Here is a 25,277-nt window from a genome sequence, read left to right as displayed (position 1 = left end):
TGATATACTTTTGACCAAAAACAGTTGCCAGTATATCATTAGCAATGACTTCACTGATTGCACCTGTTCATTTTTTATGACTTTTCAGTTACCTTGCTGACATACTTTTTGTGCGAGAGATTTTAGAAACATGCCACTGTTTGACAATAAACTAGAAATGACTTTGCCATTAAGATGGAAAAAAACTGAAGTTTTAAAAGATTTTGTGAGATCGGATCATTTTTCAACATTAGACATATCAAATGTTGACAACAAATCACAAAATAAACAATTGAAAAAATGGAAGTACGAAGAAGAACGATATAGAACTGCTCATACAGAAACTGAAGCTTTAGCTTGTTACCTTGCAACTTGTGGCGGAGCAGACTTTGAACAAATGTTATCACAAGTAAAACACTTGCTAAATCTGTGGCAATCAGGCAGAATAGTTGAAATTACATCGTTTCCTTCAACTAATAATATTCTGTCAGATTTAAAGTTATCTTCTTCCAATGATGAATGTGACCAGAAAATAGTAATTGAAAACACAAAAGAAATACTAAATGTCAATATAGACACAACATCAGGTTCGCAATCGGTAAACAGTGGTCTGCAAGACAATGCAAGTTCATCAGAATCTATTAAACAATCAGATAAAAATAACTATGTAATATCTGAAATAAGATCTTCTTTAAGAGTGCCAGCTGTCGTAAAATCGAAAGGACGGCCAAGAGGTAGAAAGCCATGGAACTCTTTCACATTGCAACCTTCAATATCAAAACAAATAGCTAAATCAAGAAAGCAAGCAAAATCAGAAACAATTAATGTGACAAATATTTCTGATGTTCTGTATGAGAGGATTTTGTGTAGCAAGATGTTGTCTGACATTGATATAAATGCAGCACAAGTCATTTTAAAAAATCAGTTTTCATCAATACAGGGATTACAGGACACTTTATTGGGACAAACTTTAACATATGATATAATGCCACATGAAATGATTCAAATCTTGCATGACGGTAGCCTACATTAGTTGCTAGTTAGCACTTTGAACTGTTCCCCTGGACAAGTCAAAATATATAACTCAATGAAGTCAGAAACACCTTCAATGGAAATTAAAATGCAAATTGCATCACTTCTATACTGTCCACTAAATAAGATATGTTGTGAATACCAACCTTGTCAACAACAAGTTAGATCGATTGATTGTGGCTTATTTGCCATTGCATTTGCTTTAGATCTATGGATGTGTGTTGATGTTAGTACCATATCATATGATAAGAATACCATGAGAAAACATTTGCATGGTTGTCTGCAAAGCAACTACTTTACCCCTTTTCCACGTTGTGAAAAAAGTGCAGTTGTGCATATGTCTAGGAAAAGTGTATCCGTGTTTTCTATATATTGTGCTTGTCGCTTACCTGATAATGGTGCAGAAAAAATGGTACAGTGTAATAAATGCATGGAGTGGTATCACATGTCTTGTGAGTCAGTGCCCAATGCTGTTTTGGCATCAAAGAAAATTTGGGAATGTTCAAGATGCGTTTTTTGAATTTATATTTTATATATCTACTGTGATAATATCATGAATTAAGATTTAATGTTAGATTAAAAATTTAATCCTGACTTTTTAATCTTAATCCTGATATATTATATTTTTTACATTCTATTTTTGTTATATTTACAATCAGTTGCAATGTTTGTTAAAATGGTAGTGTATTGACTTTTTTTCATACATTAGCATACATTTGTTTTTTTGTTTTCTTTTACATTTCGTGACATGTTTTTTTACATTTTACATGTTTTAAAATGTTTTTGAATTTTGAATATGGTGTGACCATAAGAAATGACCAAGTCATTTATTAATGATATTTTATTGTAATATATTTTTTCAAACCTTTTTAAATAAAACAAAGTGTACATTTTATTTTATACTCTGTTTTGGTTCTTTTTAGACCCACATTTATTTGCTTTTAAAGAAAAATAATTCACTAATTATGCAGGGTGTTAGCTAGCCCAACAACCAGCATTGGAAAAATGGCAAAGAATTACCATTTGGTTTAAATTTACCAAAATTCAATGACCTTTTTTTTTTTTTGTGAGTACCAATAGAACGATTTCATCATAAATTCCCAATATTTGGCAAAATCACTGTATAAATATATTCATAGCTAACACCTTTATATGGGACCTACCGTTAACTCGAGGGTCGAAGTGAAAAACCGTTTTCTTAAAGCAAAATTAACGTAATAGTTACTTGCGAAGTGTAGTTCACCTATTTTTACTATATTATTTTATTTAAACTTATTTACTGAGCTAGATAAAGTCTTTATATTTAGATATTATATACAATTTAAAAAATAAGCACTAGTCAAATAGTTTTTTAGTTCAGTGACATTATTGTTAGTGACACTAATGGTATATTTTCTTTGTGGATCAGATCTTCAATGTTTAGTAAGTTGTTATTCAATACTATCAATGTGTTGGATTTGATGTACTTTCAAGAGTAAGTATATTTTCATTTGGTTGTTGCATCAGCAGTTGCAGTTGCAACTTTCAGTGATACCATCTATTTCTTCTTTATACTGCCCTTGTAAGTATTCATTTTTATGTTAGTTAGTTTTAGTTTTTCAAGCAGTTTCATATGTAGTTTTGTCTATTGAATACTAAAAGCCGAAAAAAAGAATTCAAAACATTTGAATTAAAGTGAATAAATTTTCCTATACAAAATATTTTGGCATTCTGAAGATATGACCGTTGAAAGTATTACTACAATAAATGAAGTTTTAGTTTGTTTAATCACTAGTTTTTAGTTGCAATCAAGGAATTAACAGAAAACCATGTTTTTTTTAGGTCTGCACCAAAGAAAAAGTTCCTTAATTTTATAGCTAACTGCTATTTTATTCTGCTAACTAGCCATTGCTTGACATTCGTATCACTCCAGCTTCTGTATCTAAAGTGATTTCCTGCTTAGACTTTTCTACAGCTTGTGGCCCGGAAAACATACCTGTTATTGTCTTGCAGAAGTGTTCTCTGGAGCTGTCGTCTATACTCTTAAAACTTTTCAACAATTGCTTATCAGAGTCTTGTTTTCCAGCCTGCTGGAAAACAAGATTATGATAAGCACTTGAAAGAAAATTAACAGTTAATTTCTCATTTTGAATCTAATAACTTTCTGACCATCAGTATGGATTTCGATCTTCTCGTTCTACAGCTGATTTGCTAACAGTAATAACCGATAGGTTGTATTTTGCATTAGATAAAGATGGAGAGGTTAAGGCCATCGCTCTTGACATTTTAAAAGCTTTTGATAAAGATTGGCATGCTGGTCTTCTCCATAAGTTTTCTTCTTATGGTGTATCTGGCAACAACTTTAAGATTATTAATCCTTCCTTTCCAATCGTAGCTCAAAAGATGTCCTCGATGGACAACACTCTTCTTATAATTCTGTAACTTCAGGGGTTCCTCAAGGTTCTATCCTTGGCCTTTTTAATTTACATAACGTTTCACGATCTTCCAGATATTCTCACATCTAAGGTGGCATTGTTTGCTGACGATACTACCATTAATTATTGTCGTGATAAGAAACCAACACTCTCTGATTGCTTGGAGGGGGCGTTTGACTTTGAAAAGTATCTCGCTTCTGCTACAGCATGGGGCTCACATTAGCTGGTGAACTTTAATACAGATAAAACTCAAATTTTTTCAGCCAATCGTTATTGCAATAATTTAAATATTCCTATATTTATGAACGGTGATTTACTCGATGAGTCATCAACTCTTCATCTTCAAGGATTAACTCTTACATACAATCTTTCTTGGAAACCATATATCAAATCAGTTGCAAAATTAGCATCTGCTAAGGTTGCATTTCTTTATTGAGCTCGACACTTTCTTAATTCAGATTCTATTCTCTATCTCTATAAATCTCAAATTTGGCCTTGTATGGAATTCTGTTGCCATATCTCGGGTGGATCTTCTAATGATGCCCTTTTTCTTTCGGACAATGTGCAAAAATGCATTGTAAACATATTTGGACCTGCTCTTGCAGCCAACCTCCAACCATTATCACATTGTCGTAATGTTGCTTCTCTTTCTCTTTTCTAAAAATACTATAATGGGCACTGCTTTAAAGAGCTAGCGTCTCTTGTGCCATCTACTAAAATTCATTCTCGTGTTACTCATCATTCAATTAAGTGTCATCATTTTTCTGTGACTGTTCCAAAGTGCTCCAAAAGCTCTTATTCGTCTAGTTCTTTTCCTTGAACATCAGCTTTTTGGAATTCGCTTCCTTCATTTTGCTTTCCTGATTCATATAATTTGAAATCCTTTAAGTCGTTCGTTAATCGTTATTTTGCTCTACAATCTTCATCTTTTCTCTTCCAGTAACTTTTAACTTTAATTAGTGGTTGCTTGCAGCCTTGTTGGAAGCGAAGATGTTTAATATATATATATATATATATATATATATATATATATATATATATATATATATATATATATATATATATATATATATATATATATATATATATATATATATATACAGCTATGCTCAAATGTATGGAGCACCTATTTGTTTAAATATATTTGTGTTTAAAAAATGAGATATACATGATGAATTTTTTTTTAAATGGTATTTTATTTGTTTTTTACGTTTAAGCATTAGTAAATCATTTAATGCATGTTGAATTTGCTTGTCTGGGCATGATTAGACTTGTCTTAACTTGTCTACATACTCACTTAGTATAAATTCTGTCGAATTAAGATATTCATTTCATTCTTATCTTAAACGTAACTATTGTCAGCCGCTCATTATCTATTGTTTAAAAGTAGTGATTTTTTTTTATCGTTCTTTATTTATTTTCATTATGAGTAAAACACGCGAACTTTCTGTGAGTGAAAGAAGCCAAATTGTGATACTCCATAAACAAGGACATTCCCAAGTGGAAATTTCAAAAATTATGAAATGCTCAAGGAAAGCAGTGCAAAATGCTATAAATAGATTTAGTGAAACTGGTTCATACGAAAATAGACCAAAAACGGGAAGAAAACGTATACTTTCTCCTAGAAACCATCGTTTCCTCAACAGGATTTCACTTCGAAATCGGACCAAATCTTCTAAAGACTTGGTTAGCGATCTGTGGGAGCACAGAAAAATTCAAATTTCTGCTCCAAGTGTTAGAAGATACTTAAAAGAAGGTAATTTACATGGAAGAAGGGCTCGCCGAAAACCATTGCTGACTGAGCACCATAAGAAACTTCGTTTAGAATGGGCTAAACAGCACCAAAATTGGTCATCAGAAGATTGGGCCAAAATTATTTGGTCAGACGAATCAAATATAGAGGTAAGGCATCATTATGACTTACGGTGTAACCAAAAAATAAAAAAAAAATATCATTTCGAAATTATTCCTTTAAGTACCTGAAATTTTACATGTTGAAATTTATAATATCAAATTTGTATTCCTTTACTTTTTTGACCTAGATTTTCGGGCAACCTGGAGGCACCTTTGAAAGACGACGACCAGGCGAAGCATTTGAGCCGGAATGTATCATCCCTACAGTCAAATTTGGCGGTGGTGGCACAATGATCTGGGGTTGCATGGCCTCCAGTGGCGTAGGTGAAATATTTTTATGTGAGGGTAGGATGAATGCAGAGCGCTACATTACCATGCTAAATGAAGTTTTAGAGCCATCAATATTGAAATTATTTGACGAAGATGTCCCTCAATATTATTTTCAACAAGATAACGCTCCTTGCCACAAGGCAAAAAAAAGTTTGGACTGGTTTTCAACAAACGAAGTTCCCCTCATTACGTGGCCCCCCCCAGTCTCCAGATTTGTCATCCATAGAAAATTTGTGGTCTATTTTGAAGAGGAAGTTGTCAATTTACAGATGTAAATCCAAAGAAGAATTTAAAGCGAAAATTCTGGATGAATGGGAAAAAATACCAGCGAATGTATGTAAGGATCTTGTGGACAGCATGCCCAAAAGACTACGTGCGGTGATCAAGGCAAAGGGAGGTGCTACAAAATATTAATTATATTAAATAATATTGTTGAATTGAAATAATTTGTATCAAATAAACACATTCACATTTACTATTTGTTCATTACTTTTGAATTTTAAATAAAATATAGGGGTGCTCCATACATTTGAGCATAGCTGTATATATATATATATATATATATATATATATATATGTAAATATATATGTATATATATATATATATATATATATATATATATATATATATTTTGATACTTTTTAATATCCAGTTTTTGAAGCTTACATTTAGTTATTACTTAATTTACACTTACAAATAATCTTAATAGTTAATGCTGTAATTTAATAGTTAGTTAATAGTCATCTTATGTCATTTTAAAGTAGTTTCTAGGCTTTTCTACACGAGGTTCTATATTTCATGCGGCCTTTCAAGCAAGGTCTGCAAGTGAATTAGAGCTGATAAATTTTTAGTTTAAAGAAGAATTGATGTTGTTCGTTGCTCAGTTTTACAATAAAAATTTAAATAATCGTTTGTTTGTTGTTGGTTGTTTTGTTTTTTTTAACTTTTATAGTCTGTTTCCTTTTTTTTTTTGGGAGAAGTTAGGGCTAAAGTGACTGGTAAAGTAGTTTTTTATTAGTACTTACAATATTAGTAACGTGCAATCTCTTTTTGGTTCAGTTTTGTCTTTAACCTATTTAAAATTATTTTAAGCAGGTTTTGTTATATTTTTTATAGCAATTAGAAAGAGTTGAACTACTTTTTAGTTACTTTAACTTACTTTAGTGTTATTTTTTGTTATTAGAAAGTTTATTAAAAGTATTCCCATTTATACAGAAAAATTGATTTTGATTAAATCAATATTCGAAAATTTCAATACTGTATTTGCACAACTCACTATTCATTTTTATTTTAAGTTGGAATTTTATTTATGTATTTAACATGAAAAGTTAAATAAAATAAGACTGCTGTTTGTGGACGTATAAGTTTATATACATAAATTTACATACATTTCATTATTTTTTTTTTATTTCTCTGTATCTATAATATAGACTAAATTTATATTTTCTCTTAGAAAAAATAATAAGGAATACACAAAGACAAATAAATTCTGCTGGAGTTTGTCAAAAGAATGTTGTGTTATGCTTCTTTTTAAGGTATCTGTATATATATTTATTAGAAAAATTTAAATTTTAATTATTAAGGAGAAATGAACCTGTCAGCATTGTTGTGCTAAAAAATCTCTTGATGAAACACATTTTTATGTTGCCATAATTGGAAGGTAGTTTGCTTCCATTTTCACTATTTCTGCATTATTTACAGGAAGTTATATATATTGTAATTCCAAAATCAATTTTTTTTTAAATATATTAGATATATTTATAATGCCTTTCTTTTATTTGCTTTATTTACTGATAATTTGGTTTAACCTATGAATCATAGGCCGCCATGTTTTAAAATATGTGGTCATGTTTTTTATTGTGTAGGTAATCTTAAGCCGGATCAAGATATTCCCCCAACATTATCAACTGTATATCTCTGACTCAATTGCAGCAGTAACTTTTGGCAATAACATAGTTATCAACATTGCTTACATAATTTAATGTTTTATTTGCAAACTATAGTTCGTGAAGTTGCAGCACAGTAGACAAAATATTTTTTGTCTATTTCCACCCAGAGGTGGAAATAGACAAAAAATATTTGTTTGTTTATAATTATTATTGAATCAGATAAATTTATGAATAAACAAAATAAAAAATTATGTTTCTAGTTAATTTCTAAGTGATGATATGCAATTTTGAAGTTGATGAATTTCCAATTTTTTTGTGTATCTATAAAAATTTAGTAATTTCGGTTAGTTTCCATTCAAAATAAATTTACCGAAATGAAAATTGATAAACCACTTATGTAAAAGTTGTTTTTATTTTGATATGGAATATATTTTTGAATAAATAAATTATAAATGTGTTATTTTATTGATAAATTTTTTTTTTCAAAGCTTTTAAAACTTAATTAGGTAATATGGAATATATTTTTGAATAAATAAATTATAAATGTGTTATTTTATTGATAAATTTTTTTTTTCAAAGCTTTTAAAACTTAATTAGGTAATTATGTTATAAATTTATGTTGTTGTTTTCTGCAAAAAATCAGATTAAATCTTAGATTTTTTCAAAAGTGCTAACTTGCTTTTGCTGTGTCATACATTTTTAAAATATTTAACATTTCTTCTCTTTAAATATTTTAAGGGGAACTGAGGCAAGTTAGCACTTTTTTTAATTTACATGATTTAAAAAAGTTGAATAGTGATTATTATTTTTACTTAAAATATGTGAATATTTTATTTTTGGTTACGAATATGAAAATTTTTAATTTTTTTATTTGTTATTTGATATGATTTTGTGTTTGTAAAATAAAAGCTAAATCTAATGGAAGCAAATAAAACTGTAAAATACATCATAGAAATTTATTCACACAATTTATTAAAGCTGACAAAACTGTTAAGTCAAATTAAGTAACATATTCAGCCATTAAAGTAATACTTTATAAAAATTTTGAGCAATCAGTTAATTCACTGAAGTTTGAAAATGTGTGTGAAAAAACATGGAAATGTTATAAACGCCTCAAAGAGAAACATTTCAAGAAAAATGGATATGCATTTATACTTTCACAAGCATCAAAAGATATTATTTATGAAATAGAGGATGTTTACATAACAGAACCATGTTCTTTCAAAACAAGGAAAATCTTTTACAGAACTGGGTGATAAGATAAAAAAAGGAGAGGACACAGGAACTTCTCAATTATATAAACAACTTTATCACTAATGACTGCCTAGAGCTGCATGTTAACCAGTTATTGGGCTACCTCTCATATAGAGTTAACATACAAAACAATAAAAAATTATTGCTCGTGTTGGAAATGCTATTTTTACAAACCATGTGGAAACAACAGATATCATTAGCATAGATGAATCCATTGCTTTAATGTATTTCCTTACATTAAGTAAGGAGCAAATGAGAAAATTACTTTTTTAACTTTTTATCTTCAAATATATGTTGCAAGTTCAAATCATTAGAACTCTTTCCTTATAATTTTATTATACTTACATTATTTTAAATCCAAATTTGACAGAATACTTGTTTTCAAATACTAAACTTCTAATCAATAGAACAGTAGAAACCAGACCCCCACGTTATTTAAATTTTTGAATTTTCTTTTCATTAAGTCTATTAAATTACTTTTTTAATTGATATCTAAAAAAAATTTAACTTTGAGTATTTATCAAAAAATACTAATTTATCAAAAATGACTAATTATGGCAATTTGAACCCAGTCCACAAATTTAGTTTAATATTAAAAATTTAAATTTTCCTTTAACAAGCAAAAAAATATGTTTCTAAAAAGTCCTCAATGAGTTTTCTAGGAAATCTTGATCATTAGTTATGATTCCAAAACTTTACTTTCTGGGCATACTGTGTGCATTTGTATTCCTCGGAGAAGACGTTGCTCCACCTGCTACCAGACAAGTCATTTACCCAAAAGGTCATTTAGAAGTTACATCAAGTATGTCAGCTAACTTAGATCCTACGGTTTGTTTACTTTTTTGTCCAAGATATGGCATTATTGGCGCAACCCTGAACATGCAATATTGGTTAGAAATCATGTTAAATTATCTCAGTTTTACAATTATGAACCTTATTAAACAAAACTTCTGTTGAAAAATTTATGGCAAGAAACTATTTCAGCAATATACTGCTGATGCATATGTTAAAATTGAAGAGCAGTGTCTTGCTTTTCTAGAAATAACCATAGCAAACTGAGAAGTATATAATATAATGCCTTAAATGAAGATGCGAGTAACCATGGTAACAATCATAATGTTGACCAGGGTTTGTTATAGTTTTTTATTCACTTAGGTCTTTAAAAAAACTTTAAAAATGTAAGCATTAGAATTTATTAAGCTATATATCTTCTTTTTTTTTTTTTTTTTCAAATTACCAATTATAATTTCTTGGACCCTTCAGATAAGTGCTAATATTTATATTTTAATTGAAATTGAACCTTGCGTGTTATATCTATTTTTTATTACACTCAACATCTCATTACTTTCAGATATTCTACGATACCATGATAAGATTAAGATTATTATAATTACTTTTTTGTTATCAATTTTTACGACTATTAACTAGACTATTTTCAGATTTGTTATGTTTTAATTCTAATATTAGTAACCAAAAATTTTTTTTTAATCAAATTATATTAAATTTTTTATATAACTGATTTTATTTATCCTAAAAATAAATGTTTATTTTTTCAGTTGTCATCGCTACATTAGTTTGCTTTACTGTTGAAAAATGGTTTTAATTTAGTAAATTCATATGATATGAAATTTACTGCGTTAATCATTATTTAACAGTTATGAAGAAATTGGAATTCTAAACAAATGAGGTATAAAACATATTATGTTTAGTGGTAACAAAAAAAAGCCACATATAAGCTATAGCACAATTAACATAAATATAGTTAATTGTGCTATTGCTATTTTTTGCTAATATATATAAATATATTTTGTCATTATCATTAAAAAAAGTTATGATTATAATAGTTTATTGTAACTTTTTTTTAAAACAGTGCCTTTGAAAGACTGTCTGTCTCCTCTCTGTTTAATGAAAGTTTATTAATAAAGAGGAACATTTTTAGAACACTCTGTTATTACTAAGCTCTTATGTATTATTTGGTACCATAATTATTAATGACCATGTTTAAGAAATGTATTACGAGTTATTAATTCATGAACACATTAAATATGTAAAATAATGCTCTCCTTTATTAATAAACTTACTCTAAAACAATATAATAAATATGTAAAGATGATCCTTTTTTTTCTTTTTTTTTAGGTATTGGAGAGTTGAACTTGACTTTCCTTCTCTGGTGCTTGTTGTTGTTAAAACGAATCTAATAACTTAAGTTACGTGTTCTTGACTTAATGCCAAGACTAATGAAAGCGAGCAAAACCAAAAAGATATATATATGGCTGCCATTGCCCCGATTTTTAAGAAGGAGAGCGCAAAACTAATTAAACCTTTTAGTTCTTCAGCGGAAAAACCGGGACAATCGCAGCCCTACATACACATGAATTTGTATTTTATATATTCAGAAAATATATCAAGTTAGTTTGTTATTTATTACTAACCCGTATTACGGGTTGCTTACTGCTAGTATGACATTAATACACTAATGTTTATTTATGTTGACATTAATACACTAATGTTTATTATATAAAAAATCCATAAACTAATATATTCATTAAGAACTATGCCCAAAAAATGCTTGAGTACTTTTGATTAAGTTTAGTTTTAATGTTTAGTAGATCACGTATCTTTGAGGGTGTCTGATTTAAATAATTTTGTAAAATCAGTGTGTTTTCTTTTTTTCGATGTTTAGGGAAAATTTGTTAGTCTTAAAGCATTTTTTGAAGTTCTAAAGTTCATGATTTCCGTATTAAATAGTAGGCTAATGTTTGTGTGGCCAATGAATACTTGCGTATCATTGGCAAAAAGAACAAGTTAAGTGTCTTGGATGATGAGTAGATACTTTTGATATAAACAAAATAAAACACAATGAAACAAGAATTGATCCCTTTTGGACGTTACAAGTAATACTTTGAAGTTGTGTTACAGTGTTGTTATATGATATAGTTTTCCAATTATAAAGGTAACAACATACCTATTTTCAAATAATAATTCTTATTCCATAAGTATACAGTTTATAAATAAGAATCTTGTTGTGAACTGAACAAACGCTTTCGAAAGATCGAGGAACACCCCTAGAACGTAAATATTGCAAACAAACCCGATTAAAAGTTAATTGACAAGTTCGGCCGAATTGAGTTATGTTGATTGGATTTTTTGAAAACCAGTTGGCTATTATTTAAATGGGAGTGGTTTACCAGATAATTGTAAAATTTATTATGCATTATGGGCTCTAATAATTTTGAAATACATGGTAAAATAGAAATTGGCTTGTAGTTTGAATAAATAGAATCATCCCCACTATCACGTATAGAAACAACTTTTGCTTGCTTTTGCAGGTCAGGGGATATACCATGTTTCATAAACATACATTAGGGAATTTACATTTCTGAAAAGTCATTATTGATAAAATAAATTGTAAAATGAAAAAAAATTTTAAATTATTTTATACTAATTCATAATTGCTCTGTTCTTTTAAGAACATTGAGCACTCTATTTTGTAGAATACAATTTAAAATAGTTTAAAATGTATTCTACAAAAAAGTACTCTATAAATAAAATGTCATAAGAACTTTCACGACATTTGCTATGGATCTGTCCTTTAACGCCTTACAAGCAAACAAAAGGTCTGCACTTTTGTTTGCTTGTATTGATTTAGAGAATTTTTTAAGCTCTTACGGAGTTATTTCAATAATAAGTGTTTATTCACACACACATAAATATGTGTGTATATATATATATAAATATATATTTATATATATATATATATATATATATATATATATATATATATATTTATATATATATATATATAAACACATATATATGTATATATACATATATATATTTATATAAATATATATATATATATATATATCTGTATATATTTATATATATATATATATATCTATATATATTTATATATATATATATATATTTATATATATATATATACATATATATATATATATATATATATATATATATATATATATATATATATATGCATATATATATATATACTCTTATATGTAGTCTGAAAGTTTTCTTCCATATTTTGTTGACAAAAAGTAAAAGTTAAAATTCAAAAACTGATTTTTTTCTATATAAATTGATAGACCGCCTGCCCCAACCAAATCCTCAGTCTAAAAGATAGTAGATGTTACAGCACTCCGTTGCGAGTCAGACTATTTGTCAGTCGATATAGCAGCACTCCCTTGCGAGTCAGGCTATTTGTCAGTCAATGTAGAAGCACTCCCTAGCGAGTCAGGCTATAAGATAGTCGATGTAGCAGCACTCCGTGCATGATTTACAGTAAAAAAATAAAAACATTTCAATAATAAAAAATAAAAATAAAAACATTGTTGTACATATATATATATACATATATATATATATATATATATATATATATATATATATATATATATATATATATATATATAAATATAGATATATATATATTTATATATATATACATATATATATATATTTATGTATATATATATATATATATATATGTATATATATATATATATATATTTATGTATATATATATATATATATATATATATATATATATATATATATATATATATATATATTTCGTTAGATCGACTTAAAGTGGCCTTTTCGTTAGTAAAAACTTAACTTAAAGTGGATTTTACTATATTTAATCGATTTTTTTGTTCCATAAGACATCATACACCTAATACTAATAAACTAAAATGAAATGCAAAATCTTTTTTTCTAATGATATAGCATTAAAAATGCAAATAATGAGGTCGCAAATGCATAGATTTTGTTCAAAAAAAAATTTAATTATAAATTTTAAATCAAATGATATTGTTTATCAAAGTAATGTAAAAGTTATTTTGCTGTAAGAAAGTAATAAAATAATTTGTAAACTTAAATTTAAAGCAATCCTGACACGTCTTTTTACACTTATTTTCAAGTCCATTTAACGCAAACTTTTCAACATGTTTTGTATAAATCCACACTAAGCGAAGTTTCAAACATATTTTATATAAATCCACTTTAGGCGAAAAATTTCAAACATTTAAGCGAAGTTTCAAACATTTTTTAAATAAATCAACTGCTAGTTTACTTTTAAACATGTTTTAAGCAAACTTTCAAACATTTAATATATATTTTCACTTTAGGTAGATTTCTTCAACTAAAATCTACTTAAAGTGAAGTTTTAAACATGTTTTAGAAAACTGCCCTGACCAGCCTTATAAAAGCTACAAACATAAAACTTTTTTTTTGTGTGTAAAAGTATTCCAAAAACGTTGTTTAAAGTTTTACTACAACTATTTCGTAACTCGAGTCTTGTGCTTTTAAGTATTTGAATTTGAACAAAAAGAACGAACAATGCAAAGGTATATTCAAAAGCTTTTGATAAAGTTTGGCATGCTGGTCTTCACCATAAGGTTTCTTCTTATTCTTATAAACTAAAATTAAAACTTTTTTACTACAAACAATTACGAGTTTTTCTAAATTATCAAAGGCTTTCTAAAGGCTTTTTCTAAATTATCAAAGGAAAGTACCAACTCGTAGAGGTGTTATTGAATCTTAAACAGAGAGATTTGAGTGAAAAAATTTAAAAACAAAAGTTACTGCAAATCTTAATAAAAATTTTCCTTTTAATTTATTGGAAAAACTTACAAATGAAAATTAAAATATTATGTTTATGGGTGACTTCAACATTAATCTTCTTAACTGTGAAAACTCGCCTGAAATATCATTTTTCAATAATAATATGCGCTTAAATACTTTTTTTCCTTCCATTTCAATGCCAACAAGAGACAATGTAAATTCAAAAACTTTTATAGATATTATTTTTATTAATTTTCAATTTTACAACATTATATCAGGTAACCCAAGTTTTCACTCCAAATATACAACAGATATACAGAAGATGTTATCAAAGGTTCAACAATGATGCTTTTTTTAGATGATATTAGGAGTGTTCCTTGTTCCCAATTAATGAAAGAAGAATACCACCCTAATGAACCTGTTAAATTATTCATGCAAATTTTTAAAAATATTCCTCGTATACATGCGCCATTAAAACCTCTCACAAAAAGACAAATTAAATGTAAAAGTAAGCCGTGAATAACTCAAGGCATTTTGAAGTCAATTAAAATAAAAGATACACTGTACACAAAATTTCTCATTCGTCAACTATAATAAATAAAAGAACATTTAATTTATATAAAGCATACAGAAATAAAAACAGTATTTACAATTAAAAACAATTTACACAGTATGAAAAATACATGGACAGGAATAAGCGTCATAAAAAGAAAGAGCTAAAAAAAAAAACTTGTTTTTTTAAAAAATGGCTTATTTTCTAATCGAAAAAATATATTTTACTATAAAAAAATGCCTTTTGCTATTTTGGTCGCAAGTCATTAATCCTCGCTTCGCCACTGATTTCTGCCATTAGAATTTGCGTGTGTGTTTCATTTTATTTTTACTTTTTAAAGAAATGCGAAATTATTTAACTAAATACTATTGCGTCCTGCTTGTTTAAAAACTGACAATAGTGAATCGCACAAGTTATAAAGAACAAAGTTAAATATGACTTCGTTTTTTGCTTTTTTCTTTTGTTTTTTTATCAAATTATAATTGCTTTTTTTGTTTTAGACATTTGTTTGAAATTTTTTTAATATATTTAAAAATAGAAATAAAAAAATCAAATTATGTAAAAACATTTTTCTTTTAAGAAAAGTAACAGAGAATTACTCAAATTCTCTGTAGATAATTCTTAAAGCTCTCTTATGGATTCGATTTATGCGCTTATTTAGTATCTTACTGTGAAACATCCGTATAAATGAGGAGTATGAAGAATTTGGAGTTATAAATGCAGAAAGTATAAGTTTACATTGGTCGAAAGACTTATATGATGTGATTCTTGAAAGTGCGTTTACTTTTCTGCTGGCATATTTGCATAAAGTGTTCATATGGTTTTTTAAAAAAAAGTTTGTTGGTGAGTTTTATTTCAAGTAATTTAACATTTTCGGATGTTATATTACATTTTAAGATAAAATCTCAAAATATAACAAAACAAACATAATCTACTTTTTAAATATTTCCCTGATCCACAGATTTTTTAAAATACTAACAAATGTTAAATTAAATAAAATGAATTAGCATAATAAGAACAGATATTTTTGAATAAAATAACATTGCATTGCAAAATTTAAAAGAGTTATTTCAGTTTTATTTAGATAACATAGTTTTGCAAAGGGTTTTTTGAAAAATTATTTTATTTTTAAAACTATTTTATTTTTTCTGCCTTATTCAAGAGTATTTGTTTAATAAAAATAGAAAAAAGCATTAATAAAATTGGGGGAAAATGCTAAAGATCACTGACTGTAAACTGTTTAGAAAATATGATAAAAGTAGAATGGAAGTATACGTATGTTATACGTATATATTTGATATGCTAATTTAAACCATAGTCATAGTATTTAAATAGCCTGGAAACACGGGTCGTCTTCTATGGATTTCGTTAAATAACTTGAACATTTAAGGGTGACCGGACTGAGAGTGCATCAAATAATTTTAAAATGACTTTTTCTGCCGCAGTTTCTAATAATTTAGATGAATTTGATCCTGTTCTAGCTGCTATTGATGAAGATTTGTTGGAGACTGATCCTAATTTTAGTTCAATTGTTGAGTTAGCTGTTGGAAATATTCCTAACGCAAATGAAGAGCGTGTATTTTTGTGTTTATATTGCGAAAAAAGATGTTTATCACAAGGTGGTTTAACTCATCACCTCAATGCCAAGCACAAGGACGAGCTTATTGATAAACAGTTAAGTAAAGAGAAAAAAATAGCACACCTTATTCTTCATTCTAATTGTTTTCAAAATTACTTGATTCAGAGTGCAGAAAAGCTTGCCATAGATGAATGCTACCCTACTTAAATAAAAACTGAATTTAAAAATTTTAAATTGACATGTATAGAGGAGGTCAATACAGCTTTTTCTTTAATAAAAAGTATTATTGAATCATCGGATGGAAATGCTGAAAATTTATACCCAACTTTCTACAAAATATTTTCTGAAGCACCAAGTCCTTTTAAAAATCTTAGCCAAAACTGCACTCTTCTTTTAAGTTTTGAAGTTGCTAATCTTGTCTTGGCTCATCTGACTGGCGCCTCCTTTAATAATGATGTTTTAACATTTAAACATGAATCTTATCAGTTTACTGAAAAAGAAAAATCTATTATCGCTTATCTTAGTGGTTATGTTTTTGGTACCTTTTATCGTAGAATTAGATTTAGTTCTAACATGTCTAGTTTGTATCATAAACAGTGTTTATCCTTTTTGCTTGCTGGTAAATGTACAGGAGAAACGATTTCTTTGCTAAAGCATAAACATGTTAATTTGCATGATAGGGGTGGTTTATGGAAAGTAAGTAAAGAGGTTATTTGTATCTTTACTACTGCAGAGTTCCATTTTATTTCTATGGCAAAAGTCATCTCATACTATCAATTGCTCAAAAGACTCTTTTGTGCTTGTTAACTTTTCAACAATTATACATAGTTCAACTGATAAAGTTCAAAGAGAAATAGCACTCAATTTATTAGAAGATCTTCTAACTCTGTATATACGTGTTCATACATTTTCCTATGTGAAGGATAAGTTGCAAGCTTTCAAGATTTCTAAAAGTCAAACTAAATCAAATGCATTAAGAACAGTTATTAAAAAAAAAATCTCAACTTTGGAACAAGGACATTAAAGACTTGGCATGACTTGGACTTATGAAAACGGCTATTTTCATAGCCACATATCTTTTAAAAATATTAATGGCATATTACTAACTACTCCTGAAGTAGTAAAATGAATACTTAATGACTTACTTTTATGATGTATAAGTTTATGATATATTTCATATTGATATTGTATAAAGCAACTTTGATATATACAATATCAATAACAAAATTATTATAATTGTTTTTTCAGTTTTAAATCAACAATAACACATCTAATACTTTATAGTGTTACCATTTTTTTAAATTGTAAGATAAATTTTGATATGGACAGATCTTTAAAATTGATTATTTTTGACCAATACATTTATATCAAAAAATATTTTAAAAATAGTGTACTACATTTAAAAAAAAAAAAAATAAGTCGAAATCTATAATATGTTAAATTTTAAGTGATAATAATAATAATTGAACTCATCAAAAAATATTATCTTATGTTTAATACAGTTTTTACTTGGTTTAAATTTTTTTTAACACGATTTAATACTATCACTCGTATTATCTGTATAGCTCATTACATTTCCAGTTACAGGAAGAAATACTTTCTGTTTTCTTATCATGTTATCATTGTAATCAAAGTCATTAACAGATGGATTTTCTTTTCTTGATCCAAGTGAGTGTTATCGTCTAAAATAATTTTCAATTGGATCCTGACAAAAGCGTTCTATTAAAACATATTTTACATTTTGCTGCAGTAAAAACTGAACAGATTCTATAATTGAATGAACTATAATCTTCAAACCTTCATATGTTTGATGGGCAATGAACATCTTTAATTTTGAAATTTTTGAAATATCTCCAGGATACTCTTCAATAGATTTTAACCAATCTTTAAAATATTGCAAAAAAACACTTTGTAACCAAAAAAACCTATCATCATTTAATGATGAAAATGGAGCTAGATTTGGTTTTAGATCAAATTTATGACCATTCAAACTTCTTATATTCATTATATCAAAGAAGCTATCCATTAAGGCACAAAAATTAGCAGTGCCTTCAGCTTCAGGTGGTCCGTAATGTAATAAATCTTTTGATACAGTAGAACATAGCACTTGAGCAGCAATTTTAACATTCATTATTGAATATGGCGTCAATTTTATATATTCAAAAGTGAGTTTAGGCAAAATATGTAAGCCACATTCTCTGTCCTCATAAAATATATCAGCAATATGATTCCCCAATATGAACATACCACCATTCCACATATATCTTGTTCCTTCTGCATTTTTTGAGTTAGATAAACAGTTACGAACTGTCTAAATTAAATGTGGTGGGTCAGATATAAAATAAATAAATCGTTTTTCTGAACTAAAATAGTTAAGGGTTCTATATGTGACATCAACATGCGGATTCATATCATCATTACGTGTCATGGTAAAATGCATTTTAAACAACTTGCGATTTGCAGAAGCTCCATTAAATTAAAAATTTAAAATTAAAAATGTAACAGTTTCATGGGCATGCTCAAAAATTTTAAATGGATAATGAATAATATATAAAATTTTGGATCCCCTACAGCTTAGGGGCTCCCTCGCATTGCGGGTTTTACGATATGTTAGTTTCCCCACTGCTTCTGACGGCAATAAAGGCATTGTAAAATTTTTTTCGTGCTTAATTAGCATAATTTATGTGAGTGTGAAAAAACGAGTAATAAAGTTGGGTTAGGGTTCTTTTTGTTTAAATATAATCTGGATTTATGTAAGACTCCGTTACTTTTAAATATTTTCGAGCAAATATAATCAATATGTGGTTTTCATGTAAAGTTCTCATCGAGAACCACTCCTAAAAATTTAGTAACAAAATCTTTTTTAATTTTAACTCTGTCAATAAATATTTTAGGCAAATTTTGGAATAAATAGCTTTTTTAGAAAGCGAATGTAAAAAGATTCATTTGCTTTTATTATCTTGCAGACCAGATATTTTACAAAAATATCTTGATTGTTTAAACTTATAATCATTTATACGTTTTTTATAGTTATTTTAAAATATAAAAATAAGTATAAATAAATATAAAAAAAATGTTGGCATTCAAACTAGAGTATTGAAGAGAACTTGTTGTTTTATTATATTTGTTTTAAACATCTAATAAAGTTCATATGTCAATTAACTCTATTATATTTTAAGAAATAAATAATTATAAAAGTTGCCAAATATATGTCGTAATAAGAAAGTTAGTATGAGATTAGGGAAATAATTAAAGAGATAAAAATTTTATTAGTATTATTTCTATTATAGGTAATGGCTACATTCTCTTTAAAATCATTGTCAGAACTAGAAAATAAAGTAAAAGATTTTTCAATAGATATTCCACTGATTTTTTGTACAAAAATAGGTGAAGGGACATCTGCATCTATTTTTAAATATGAGCTAAAAGGTGATCCGGTGGCTGTAAAAATCTTTAAACATTCTTTATCTAAGAAGAAAACACTACAGGTTGCAGATAAACTACGCAAATTAGTTTGCCCTCACCTCGTAGTGTTAAGAGGATACTCATTGCGATCATCAGCTTTAATATTTGACTTCTGCGGAATAAATGTTGGAGATGAATGTGTAAACAATGTATCCCTAATAATAAAAATTTTTAATGAAAATGATCATTATGTATTAAACGAGAGATTAGACATTTTCAAACAAGCTACCTTAGGTTTAAAAACTTTACATCATTTTGGAATTGTACACAAAGACTTTAAACCATATAATCTTTTGATCACCGGAACTTTAAACAAACTATGCGTCAAATTAACTGATTTTAATGACCTATCCTTAATAGAAGAAACTATTCATGCCACCCTTACAAATAAACCTTTTTTATTAGGAATGACTTAAGCTTATACAGCACCTGAAATCTGCAAACAAGAAGTTAAATCTCCATCTTTTAAGTCAGACATTTATTGCTGGTCAATGTCAGCTTACAAAGTTCTTTCTGGATATGAAAGCCCTTGGGTAAAAATAATACCTATACTCAATGATTCTCTCCTAATAGAAGCTCTGAGTCAAGATAAACGACCTAATATAAATGACTTAAACCAGTTTTACACATTTAATGATGAAACTTGGGTTTTTAAAATGCCTGGGACACAAATTCAGAAGTCAGAAAAGATATTGATAAGATAAGTCGAGTATCAAGTAATATCAAAATTTCAATAGATTTAGCATTTAAAGATGAAAATAAAATGATTTTTTTCAGATTTTGAAAACCCTAAAAAAAGATAGAAGAAGCAAACAAGCAATAAAACCAAAACAAGAAGCAAAAAACTATCCACTCAACGAACGTAGGCAGGTATGAAAAAAAAGTAATATTATTAAAACAGCTATTTTAACCATCATATTTTTTCATGAGCAATATTTTTGGAAAAATTTAAACTTGAATTCACTAAAATAATGTTAAAAAAAATTTGATTATTATTTAAAAGTAAGACTTCATTCTTGGAATAAAACTGTAATAAAGAAAAGTATTCCTTTTTAACTGGAATTAAAAAAAAATTCCATTTTTTTTAACTGGAATTCATAACCCAACTTGATTCAAAAAAAAAGAGAGTTTTACTTCAAAATAAAATGACATTAGCATAAACTATAGAACTTTAAACGTTTGCAATATTAAAACTTTGACTACTTTCTTATCTTTTATTATTAACTAGAAGCAATACCAAGTGGGCACGGGGCGTAAAAAAGATTTCTTTTAAACATGTTTTGAAGGTCTGTTGAACGTTTTAGACGTTTTTTGAACGTTCAAAAAACGTATTTTTTTAGAACCCGTGCCTACTGGGAAATATTCATATAATAAAAAAAAAAATTAAATATAATTAACATAACCATTTTATTCAATAACAAGGCTAAAATGAATAACCAAATAGTATGGAACAATTTTTCTTTATATAAAGAAAGTTAACTCATATGTGTTCGGTATTTTTAAGTTCTATTTAAGTTTTATTTGAAATTAGTCTGAAATTTGGATTCATCAAAGAAAGTAAATGCTTATATATCTTTAAGTTACTTGATTACTCTTTTTAAAAACAGCAAAATAAAATTAGCACGCTATTTTGTAAAACAAAGAAGCGTTCTAATTTTAACTAGTATAATTAATAATTTAGATTAAAATTTATTTTTATTATTTTTATTTTTATATTATTATATATTATTTTTATTTTATTATTATTTATTTTTTAATAAGTTGTGTTTTTTTGTTAAAGTTAACACAAAAAAAGACACGCTGCTTTCAAAATGAAAGAGCAGAAAAGTTTTACCAGAGTAAATCTGACCCTGAAAGTCTTGAAAAAAAAATTTATAAATGATTACAAAGGTAAGCTTGCGAAGAAAGCTATATATTTGATTTATGAAATAACAATATAATTCTTTGGAGTATGATATTTTTCTAATTAAACTACTATTAATTATCATCGATATAAACTTATTTTAAAACTATTTCTAAAAATACGCATTTTTACAAAAAAATTAGGGTTTGGAATATTTACAACAACAGAAATAGGCAAGGGTGAATTTGTTGCTGTTTACCAAGGAGTCTTTAAAAAAAAGAATGAAATGAAATAGCTTGAAGAAATTTATGAAAATAAAGGCTTTGGGTCGTATGTATTTAGTTTCAAGCACAACAATGAAGCATATTGTTGTGCTTTAAACTAAATACAACTTACGTATATTTTGGTTTTAGTTTTTTGACTTAACTAAAAGATATTTATTTACTTTTAATATCAACATTGGCCCAAATATGGAGATTTTTATAGTCATCGAAAATAAAACTAATCTAACTCGAATTTATTAAATTTTTTTTTAATCTTAAAATATTTAGTATTGATGCAACCAAAGATGATGGTTCTTTTGGTAGGCTAGTTAATGATTCTAAATACTTTCCTAACTGTAAAATGGAAAAGTTAACCATAAAGAATGTCCCATCTCTTTTCCTCTTCTCAATAAGAAAAATAGAAAAATTTGAAGAAATAACCTATTGTTACGGAGTAAATAACCTTGACTGGCACTTTTTTGTATTTGTTTATTTTGTATTATTTTAATAGAACTTTATTCTATAAAATTCTAGAATATAATATTTATAATTTTCAGATAAAATACATTTAATATAAATAGTTTGATTTACATTTGATTTATGAAATTGCGTTATTTTCTTAAAGCATACTTTGTAGTCAAGTTAATAGAAATTTTATAACAGTTAACTTTTTTATTTTATGAAGGAAAAGATATTGTACCAGAAGTTTAAATAAGAAAAAAGAAAAAGTTAGTTTACAAAAATTGAATTTATATATAGAAATTCTAAATCTTGCTTTTGTTTGCAAATATATTTCTTGCAAATATCTACTTTTAGTTTTCAGAATGTGCATCATCAAAACTTTTTTTTTTTTAAACTATAAAATTCAAATTTCTTATTCGCTTAAATAAGATTTAATCGAATAAGAAATTTGAAAAATTTTAACTATATTTTAAACAATAAATTAACATGAAATTTTCATCATGATATATTTTGGCTGCCAATGTAAATTTTTAGTATCGTATATAACTGAAAATATATCTCAACGTGAATAAAATTTGACAAAAAGTAGTAAATACATTTAAATTAACTTTATGCGACTTACCCAAGTATTTTGCAGAAAAATATTTTATTTACTTACGTTGAACTGCGTGATGCTGCATGTACAAGGCTTGTTTTATTTAATGGTAGACGAGGCGGTGAGCCTGCAACTTTTGTTACGCGAGTGGTTTGAAGCAGCAAAGGATGCATGGTTAGATGAACAACGTGCTGAAGATTTAACAGAGATAAATGAAACAAACATGAAAATAACTTACCTAAGTGGCAAAGGTTCAAATCATCTTGTCCCTGTTTTAATTCCCGAAGATACTGTCCGTGCTATGGAAATTTTATCCGATCCAGTTGTTAGAAGCAATGTGGGAGTTTTGGAATCAAATGTTTACGTATTTCCTAGTTGTCAAAGTTTAGAAAAGCATTGTTCAGACTGGCATAGCTTAACTAATGTTTGTGATAAACTGCCTATTATAAATAAGTCTAGATTAACTGGTACAACATATAGACATAGATTAAGCACGCTTATGGCTGCAATAAACCTGAGTGATTTAGAAAAAAGTTTAGTTTTTAAACATTTTGGTCATAGCAAAACTATAAATGAAAATATTTATCAAGCACCAGCCGCCCACCAACAAATTTTGTCTACAGGAAAACACTTGTTGGCTATCGATGCAGGTATAAAGTAGTTTTTGTATCATTAGAATATACTCTATATACTCTATATACTTACATTAGAGTATACTCTATACTCTATATACTCTATACTAGTATAACTAAACAAATATAAGATATAGTTTTTAAGATATTTATATACTTTATAATATAATTTAATATATAATACTTTAAAAGTAAGTTATGTTTTTACATTAAAAAAATAGGTTATTTGCGCGCAAATTATAACAATCTAAATTAAAAATTTTAAAAATAAATGTTTAAAAATCTTTCATGCGACACTAAATCAACAAGACTTCGCAGTCTTGTTGATTTAGAAATAATTACTTACTTCACTTGAACGACTTGTAAGTTCATTTATTAAATTAGACTTAAGTTATATTTTTCAATAATAATTTCTTTTGCATTAAATAATATTTACTTAATAATATTCAAAATTTTTATAAAAAGTTTATTTTTTATTGATGCAGGAAGCAGACTTTAGAATCCCAAACGTATGAAAACCAGTTTAAGTTTGATTCAAACAGGTGGGAATTTATATTCATTTTTAAATCTTGAATTTCTATTACTTTAAATAAATAAACTGCACCTAAATTTAACTTTAAATAGTAGATCCCAATGGAGGTGAACCTGAAAAAGGAGGCAAACTTGAAAATGGGGCAACTGATCATTTACATAGTAATGTTTGATTTTTCTTTATTAAATAGTGTTAATTTCAGAGGAATGTACTTTTTTAAGTAATGTTATTAAATCTTATATTTGTTATTATTTGATTATAAAACTTATAATGATTATATCTAAAGTTTAAAGATCTTTACTTCTAGAAAAACCTTTAAAAAGTCAGCATCTGTCAAAAGAAATTCAAAATTCAAATGTGGAACTGAATAAATCTCCTGCTCAAAAAATAGAAGATAATTTTTGACTTTTTTGCAAAGGGGTTTTCCAAAAATTACGTCGCGCAATTCCTGACCGTTTTTTTTACTCCTCCTCCCCACCTCTTCACAACATCGTAACTCTTTAGTAGCAAGTTCCGTACGAGTCGTCAAACCCCTTTTCCCTTCCAAAAGCGTGGCGTAATTTATGGACGACACCAAACCTGCTAACTGTCTTAATTTGCCTTAAAAAAGCTGTATAAAAACTTGTTTTTACTTAATATAAGTCGTTAATAGTTTTACCGGCCTTTTTTCCCTACTTTCTTCATCCAGCATTCGACAGCCGTCTGAACTGACAAAAAATACAATTATTTATTACTTAAGACAGTTTGATCTATAATGGTAATTGATTTGTAAATAGAACAGTAATTCTTTTTTGCCAGTTTAGGTATATTAAAATTTACTCAATAGTAAAATAACATATAATAATAAAAATGAAAGCTTGTTAAATTTCTGAAAAGATATTTTTAATTAGCTTTTGCATTTTTCGTTTAGAAAGAATGTATACTCAGTGGTCAACAGAACAAGAAGAACTATTGGAAGAAATATTTGGAAAATTTATCAGAGATAAAAACTTTGAATGGCTTAGTAATTAA

The 25,277-nt window shown here is 27.2% G+C and overlaps 1 protein-coding gene across 1 annotated transcript; it reads left to right on the top strand.

Moving 5' to 3' along the window:
- The first annotated feature begins 19,767 nt into the window (after positions 1-19,767).
- On the top strand, positions 19,768-20,355 carry LOC136085737 (calcium/calmodulin-dependent protein kinase type IV-like). Its single transcript, XM_065807101.1, has one exon. It carries the CDS (start codon positions 19,768-19,770, stop codon positions 20,353-20,355), a length of 588 nt encoding a protein of 195 aa, XP_065663173.1.
- Positions 20,356-25,277: the final 4,922 nt, after the last annotated feature.

The sequence above is a fragment of the Hydra vulgaris genome, chromosome 10 (assembly GCF_038396675.1).
Source record: "Hydra vulgaris chromosome 10, alternate assembly HydraT2T_AEP".
Lineage (NCBI taxonomy): Eukaryota > Metazoa > Cnidaria > Hydrozoa > Anthoathecata > Hydridae > Hydra > Hydra vulgaris.
The sequence above is the reverse complement of the archived record's forward strand: the minus strand, read 5'-3'. Positions and strand labels throughout refer to the sequence as shown.

Coding starts and splice junctions, on each gene's coding strand:
- LOC136085737 (XM_065807101.1), top strand. CDS start 19,768: ATGGCTACATTCTCTTTAAAATCATTGTCAGAACTAGAAAATAAAGTA.